At 44.5% G+C, this 7,756-nt stretch overlaps 1 protein-coding gene across 1 annotated transcript; it reads left to right on the forward strand.

Moving 5' to 3' along the window:
• Positions 1-3,912: 3,912 nt before the first annotated feature.
• On the forward strand, positions 3,913-7,048 carry scmh1 (Scm polycomb group protein homolog 1; the record flags this gene model as incomplete). The annotated part of the gene is made up of 4 exons (XM_046340151.1): positions 3,913-4,041; positions 4,142-4,225; positions 4,322-4,392; positions 6,814-7,048. Coding segments are annotated over exons 1-4 (412 nt in total), but the record flags the coding sequence as incomplete, so codon positions are not given.
• Between the last annotated feature and the right edge of the window lie 708 nt (positions 7,049-7,756).

The following is a 7,756-nucleotide window of genomic DNA, read 5'->3' on the forward strand; positions in this document are numbered from 1 at the left end:
TAACCGGAAGGTTGTGAGTTCAAACCCCAGAGCTGACAAGGTACAAATCTGTCGTTCTGCCCCTGAACAGGCAGTTAACCCACTGTTGCCAGGCCGTCATTGAAAATAAGAATGTGTTCTTAACTGACTTGCCTGGTTAAATAAAGGTAAAATTTAAAAAATGTATATATATATACATTCTTCAACCATTTTCCATCCTATAAATGTGTAATAATCAAAGGCTTTGATTTCTGGTCAAACAGATGGAAAAGGGGTCTTAGAAAACATCTATCAGGAAAAGTCCAAAGCAGTATCAGAAATGCATCAAAACTCAGTCATATTGAAGTAAAGACCCCTGCCAACTAATATCAACACCTAGATTTAGTTTTGGAGACTTGCCTTCTGTACATTTAAGAAACATTGCCTTGTGCCCTTCCCAATGGGAATATCTAGTCTTGATTTACATTTGGTTGAGTTGTCAACTAACATGAATTCAACTAAAAATGTAGGTTCAAAGTTGGGTAAAAAAACAAAATGGTGATAACTTTTTGCAGATCTAATCAGTTTTCCACGCTGATTCAATGTCATCACTTAATTATAACGTTTTTTTTTTATATGACATGGGAACAATGTTGAGGAAACCAACTTTTGCCCAGTGGGTTCTAATTCCGTTACCAAAAACCCACATCTTTTAAGATAAAAGTTCACAACGGAATTACCAAAAAATCTGTAACGGAATTACTGCAATTGAATTATAAATTATAATTATAAATCCTAGTAGTCACTAACCAGTTGGGACACCTGCTAATGTCATTCCTTCCTCTGGTTTACTGTTGTTAAGCTCATTACTCTCTTCTACCATCTGGTGGTCAAAGCAAGACAGTGAAGACCAAGATAACATTTTTCTCTCTCTCTCCAGTTAATTCCATCTCTCCTTACTGATACCTACCTACTAGGGCTGGGTATTACCAGGGACCTTACCAAAATTATGTTAACAGATGTAAATCCACTTCACCTACTGTAGTTCAACGACCAACTTTAAAAAAAAAAGTTTTATCAAGGTGTGATGTCATAGGCATAGCTGACACCCCATTCTTTCTGCAGACATCTTTGAATCTTAATTCGGAGCAGATAATTAAGAGTTTTGGAAAACATGGTCGCATAACAAACTGAGGGAGAATTTACCGTAAGTCTGGAGTCAAAGTGTAATTCCGTTATTGTGGAATTGCCCTCCTCTAGTAATAAGGAACCAGACCTAACTAAAACACCAGCACTTCCTCTCCTGTTGTTAAGTGGGGACATCTCCACTCCTTTCTGTCCTGGGGGCGTAGCCCTCCTGAATGGAACGCGGCCTCGACCAGTGAGCAGACACACATCGTCTGTCTGTTAATGAGAGGTTCTGGAATCCTTTTCATGTTAGAGTTCTTGACTCCCCCAGACAGACTCCCCCAGATGTACATTGCTTAATGGCCTTTTACGGAGGCTAGGAATCTTTATGGCTGGGGCAAGCTCAATGAGATCCACATCTAAGAAGGGGAGGGAGGAAGGGAGAGAGAGAGAGAGAGAGAGGGGCTGGGAAGAGAGGGGCTGGGGAGAGGGACAGAGAGCTGTTACACTGCAAAACCTAAACCTGACATTTTTGTTGGCTCAGGAGAGATGTTGATAGAGAGAATTTCTTCATCTTTTTCCATCACATGGATTTCATTGGGACTTCACTGGTTAGATGGATGTTTTCTCACCTTGAGCGTCCTCTTTGGGGATTGGTTTCATCTTGACAATGTAAGATATCCGTAGAACCAGAGTGGTCTAGGCTCCATTGCTCATTGTTACCTACCTAAAAACAGTCTTATCTAGTTGGCTCTGTGGGCACATTTCCTTTCCTGCCTGTGTGTTATTGTTACCTTGCACTGGGAGAATGATTTGATTGGATGTGCATGTGCACTACATTTGAACAGGTTCTTATTGTTAGACAACATCCGTTATTATTCTGTCTGTCTGTCTGTCTGTCTGTCTGTCTGTCTGTCTGTCTGTCTGTCTGTCTGTCTGTCTGTCTGTCTGTCTGTCTGTCTGTCTGTCTGTCTGTCTGTCTGTCTGTCTGTCTGTCTGTCTGTCTGTCTGTCTGTCTGTCTGTCTGTCTGTCTGTCTGTCTGTCTGTCTGTCTGTCTGTCTGTCTGTCTGTCTGTCTGTCTGTCTGTCTGTCTGTCTGTCTGTCTGTCTGTCTGTCTGTCTGTCTGTCTGTCTGTCTGTCTTCAGCTTCAGTCTCAGCCTGGGTCATGTTATTATTCTGTCTGGGGGCTTCAGTATTCAGCCTGGGTCATGTTAATATTCTGTCTGGGGGCTTCAGTATTCAGCCTGGGTCATGCTTTATTATTCATGTTATTATTCTGTCTGGGGGCTTCAGTATTCAGCCTGGGTCATGTTATTATTCTGTCTGTCTGGGGGCTTCAGTCTTCAGCCTGGGTCATGTTATTATTCTGTCTGGGGGCTTCAGTATTCAGCCTGGGTCATGTTAATATTCTGTCTGGGGGCTTCAGTATTCAGCCTGGGTCATGTTATTATTCTGTCTGGGGGCTTCAGTATTCAGCCTGGGTCATGTTATTATTCTGTCTGGGGGCTTCAGTATTCAGCCTGGGTCATGTTATTATTCTGTCTGGGGGCTTCAGTATTCAGCCTGGGTCATGTTATTATTCTGTCTGGGGGCTTCAGTATTCAGCCTGGGTCATGTTATTATTCTGTCTGGGGGCTTCAGTATTCAGCCTGGGTCATGTTAATATTCTGTCTGGGGGCTTCAGTATTCAGCCTGGGTCATGTTAATATTCTGTCTGGGGGCTTCAGTATTCAGCCTGGGTCATGTTAATATTCTGTCTGGGGGGGCTTCAGTGGGGGCTTCAGTCATTCAGCCTGGGTCATGTTATTATTCTGTCTGGGGGCTTCAGTATTCAGCCTGGGTCATGTTAATATTCTGTCTGGGGGCTTCAGTATTCAGCCTGGGTCATGTTATTTGTAGAAAAAAGGTTATGTCTGTTTTTTTTCTATACATTGAACGGATCTTCCTTTCGTCTGCCTCCTTTTCACGACTTTGGATGTGACTAAAAGCATGTGGGTAGCAGTTGTTCAAGGCGTCCTAACTCATCTGTATGGGCTGGTACAAGAGCGTGGACCCCAGTCTTACTGTACTTTGGATAAAAGTGTCTGCTACATGGCACGTATTACTGTACCGTCGACAGACATGACAGCTGTGACCTCATCACTTCTCCAAATACTCTTTGATCTTCAGAAGCCTGCAATGTTCCGGAGGCCCAGTCAATTATTACTGTCTGTCAGTGATGAAATCCACTTGTGGTTTTCATTCCCTCAGAATGCGTTCGTGGTGATTAACGCTGATCCATTTCCTTCTGTGTCCTGCTCCCAGCTTCTGCTGCTTTAGTTGCTGTGACAATGAAGATGAGCAAAAATTCTCCTCCATTTCAGTCGTTGCTGTTCGATATTTCTCCAATAGATGTTTCTTTGTGTGTACTCCTGCTGAAACACGCTGTGGATATAGATGTTTCTTTGTGTGTACTCCTGCTGAAACAAGCTGTGGATATAGATGTTTCTTTGTGTGTACTCCTGCTGAAACAAGCTGTGGATATAGATGTTTTTGCCTGCTGTACCAACCTAGAACGAGGGGCCCCACCTAACTCTACTCTATCTTGACCTCAATGGGACTTCCTGGTTAAATAAAGGTTAACAAATACATGTCTCTCTCTGTGTATCTGCTCTAGGAGCTCAGCACCGCGTCGGTAGTGGCACATTGACCAGTCTGTGGTCTCCCTACCTGGCACCTGGTGGTGTAGTGGCACATTGACCAGTCTGTGGTCTCCTCACCTGGCACCTGGTGGTGTAGTGGCACATTGACCAGTCTGTGGTCTCCTCACCTGGCACCTGTGTGGTGCACATTGACCAGTCTGTGGTCTCCTCACCTGGCACCTGGTGGTGTAGTGGCACATTGACCAGTCTGTGGTCTCCTCACCTGGCACCTGGTGGTACCATCGGTCACAATGGGCCGAACACCTCAGAAAGGTCAGCACTTTTTTTTAATGCTTTGTGTGCGGATTGGTTCTATTATTTTCTATTCTACTCTAAAGTGTATTCATAAGAGGTTGAATTGTCTCCTTTTCAGAGCCAAAAGAAGAGAGGAGGGAGAAACCTGAGAGAAGTAACCCCTCTCCGGGAACCGGCCCCCCCTCTCTGGATAAATCTAATGGTATTAAACACGTTTCCTGCAATGTTCCTCTCTGTCACAATGTAGCGGAACCTACGACTGTCAGATAGTATGAACTTTGCCCTTTTGTTTCGCCAGAACCCTTCAGTTGGGAGGAGTACCTTAAGGAAACGTCATCCACAGCCGCTTCTCCCAGCTGTTTCAGACAGGTAGATATGACCCAGTAACTACAACACTAAGGGCTGCTTTAGGACAGGTAGATATGACCCAGTAACTACAACACTAAGGGCTGCTTTAGGACAGGTAGATATGACCCAGTAACTACAACACTAAGGGCTGCTTTAGGACAGGTAGATATGACCCAGTAACTACAACACTAAGGGCTGCTTTAGGACAGGTAGATATGACCCAGTAACTACAACACTAAGGGCTGCTTTAGGACAGGTATATATGACCCAGTAACTACAACACTAAGGGCTGCTTTAGGACAGGTAGATATGACCCAGTAACTACAACACTAAGGGCTGCTTTGGGACAGGTAGATATGACCCAGCAACTACAACACTAAGGGCTGCTTTAGGACAGGTAGATATGACCCAGTAACTACAACACTAAGGGCTGCTTTGGGACAGGTAGATATGACCCAGCAACTACAACACTAAGGGCTGCTTTAGGACAGGTAGATATGACCCAGTAACTATAACACTAAGGGCTGCTTTAGGACAGGTAGATATGACCCAGTAACTACAACACTAAGGGCTGCTTTAGGACAGATAGATATGACCTGTAACTATTCCTAGATCTGAGAGGATTGGAAAAGGTCAACAATTTGGTAACAATAGGTTTAGATAAAACTCTGCCTAACATAACATTAGGTTTAGATAAAACTCTGTCTAACATAACATTAGGTTTAGATAAAACTCTGTCTAACATAACATTAGGTTTAGATAAAACTCTGCCTAACATAACATTAGTTTTAGATAAAACTCTGCCTAACATAACATTAGGTTTAGATAAAACTCTGCCTAACATAACATTAGGTTTAGATAAAACTCTGCCTAACATAACATTAGGTTTAGATAAAACTCTGTCTAACATAACATTAGGTTTAGATAAAACTCTGTCTAACATAACATTAGGTTTAGATAAAACTCTGTCTAACATAACATTAGGTTTAGATAAAACTCTGTCTAACATAACATTAGGTTTAGATAAAACTCTGTCTAACATAACATTAGGTTTAGATAAAACTCTGTCTAACATAACATTAGGTTTAGATAAAACTCTGACTAACATAACATTAGGTTTAGATAAAACTCTGCCTAACATAACATTAGGTTTAGATAAAACTCTGCCTAACATAACATTAGGTTTAGATAAAACTCTAACATAACATTAGGTTTAGATAAAACTCTGACTAACATAACATTAGGTTTAGATAAAACTCTGACTAACATAACATTAGGTTTAGATAAAACTGACTAACATAACATTAGGTTTAGATAGGGAAAGGGGGATACCTAGTCAGTTGTACAACTGAATGCATTCAACTGAAACGTGTCTTCCGCATTTAACCCAGCCCCTCTGAATCAGAGAGGAGCGGAGGGCCGACCTTAATCCACATCCACTTCTTTGGCGACCGGGGAACAGTGGGTTAACTTCCTTGTTCAGGGGCAGAATGACAGATACTTTTTTCTCTTCCAGTTACTGGCCCAACGCTCTTCACCACTAGGCTACCTACCGCCCCTACACTCTTAACCACTAGGCTACCTACCACTAGGCTACCTACCGAGGCTCCCTACCGCTAACCCTACAACACTTAACCACTAGGCTACCTACCGCCCCTACACTCTTAACCACTAGGCTACCTACCGCCCCAGGCTACCTACCGCCCCTACACTCTTAACCACTAGGCTACCTACCGCCCCTACACTCTTAACCACTAGGCTACCTACATCCCCTAACACTCTTAACCACTAGGCTACCTACCGCCCCTACACTCTTAACCACTAGGCTACCTACCGCCCCTACACTCTTAACCACTAGTTTACCTACCGCCCCTACACTCTTAACCACTAGGCTACCTACCGCCCCAGGCTACCTACCGCCCCTACACTCTTAACCACTAGGCTACCTACCGCCCCTACACTCTTAACCACTAGGCTACCTACCGCCCCTACACTCTTAACCACTAGGCTACCTACCGCCCCTACACTCTTAACCACTAGTCTACCTACCGCCCCTACACTCTTAACCACTAGGCTACCTACCGCCCCTACACTCTTAACCACTAGGCTACCTACCGCCCCTACACTCTTAACCACTAGTCTACCTACCGCCCCTACACTCTTAACCACTAGTCTACCTACCGCTACCCCTACACTCTTAACCACTAGGCTACCTACCGCCCCTACACTCTTAACCACTAGGCTACCTACCGCCCCTACACTCTTAACCACTAGTCTACCTACCGCCCCTACACTCTTAACCACTAGGCTACCTACCGCCCCTACACTCTTAACCACTAGGCTACCTACCGCCCCTACACTCTAACCACTAGTTTACCTACCGCCCCATATAAGCAGATCATTCCGTTATTGACTGATCCATTGCCCTCCTGTCTCCCCCAGTCCCGTTTCCCTCCCAGTAATGACTTCAAGGCTGGTATGAAGCTGGAAGCCCACGACCCTCGGAACAACACGTCCATCTGCATCGCCACGGTGATGGGTATGATGGGTACACGTCTGCGTCTCCGTCTGGACGGGAGTGACAACACCAACGATTTCTGGAGACTGGTGGACTCCTCAGACATCCAGCCTATAGGGATGTGTGAGAGGAGAGGAGACATGTTACAGCCACCTCTGGGTAAGGCTACATAGAGAGATATGACATGTTACAGCCACCTCTGGGTAAGGCTACATAGAGAGATATGACATGCTACAGCCACCTCTGGGTAAGGCTACATAGAGAGATATGACATGTTACAGCCACCTCTGGGTAAGGCTACATAGAGAGATATGACATGCTACAGCCACCTCTGGGTAAGGCTACATAGAGAGATATGACAGTTTATTATACATCCAGCCTGTGAGAGGAGAGGAGACATGCTACAGCCACCTCTGGGTAAGGCTACATAGAGAGATATGACATGTTACAGCCACCTCTGGGTAAGGCTACATAGAGAGATATGACATGCTACAGCCACCTCTGGGTGAGGCTACATAGAGAGATATGACATGTTACAGCCACCTCTGGGTAAGGCTACATAGAGAGATATGACATGTTACAGCCACCTCTGGGTAAGGCTACATAGAGAGATATGACATGTTACAGCCACCTCTGGGTAAGGCTACATAGAGAGATATGACATGTTACAGCCACCTCTGGGTAAAGGCTACATAGAGAGATATGACATGTTACAGCCACCTCTGGGTAAGGCTACATAGAGAGATATGACATGCTACAGCCACCTCTGGGTGAGGCTACATATAGAGAGATATGACATGTTACAGCCACCTCTGGGTAAGGCTACATAGAGAGATATGACATGTTACAGCCACCTCTGGGTAAGGC

This window comes from Oncorhynchus gorbuscha, unplaced genomic scaffold (assembly GCF_021184085.1).
Source record: "Oncorhynchus gorbuscha isolate QuinsamMale2020 ecotype Even-year unplaced genomic scaffold, OgorEven_v1.0 Un_scaffold_3593, whole genome shotgun sequence".
In the NCBI taxonomy this organism is placed as follows: Eukaryota; Metazoa; Chordata; class Actinopteri; order Salmoniformes; family Salmonidae; genus Oncorhynchus; species Oncorhynchus gorbuscha.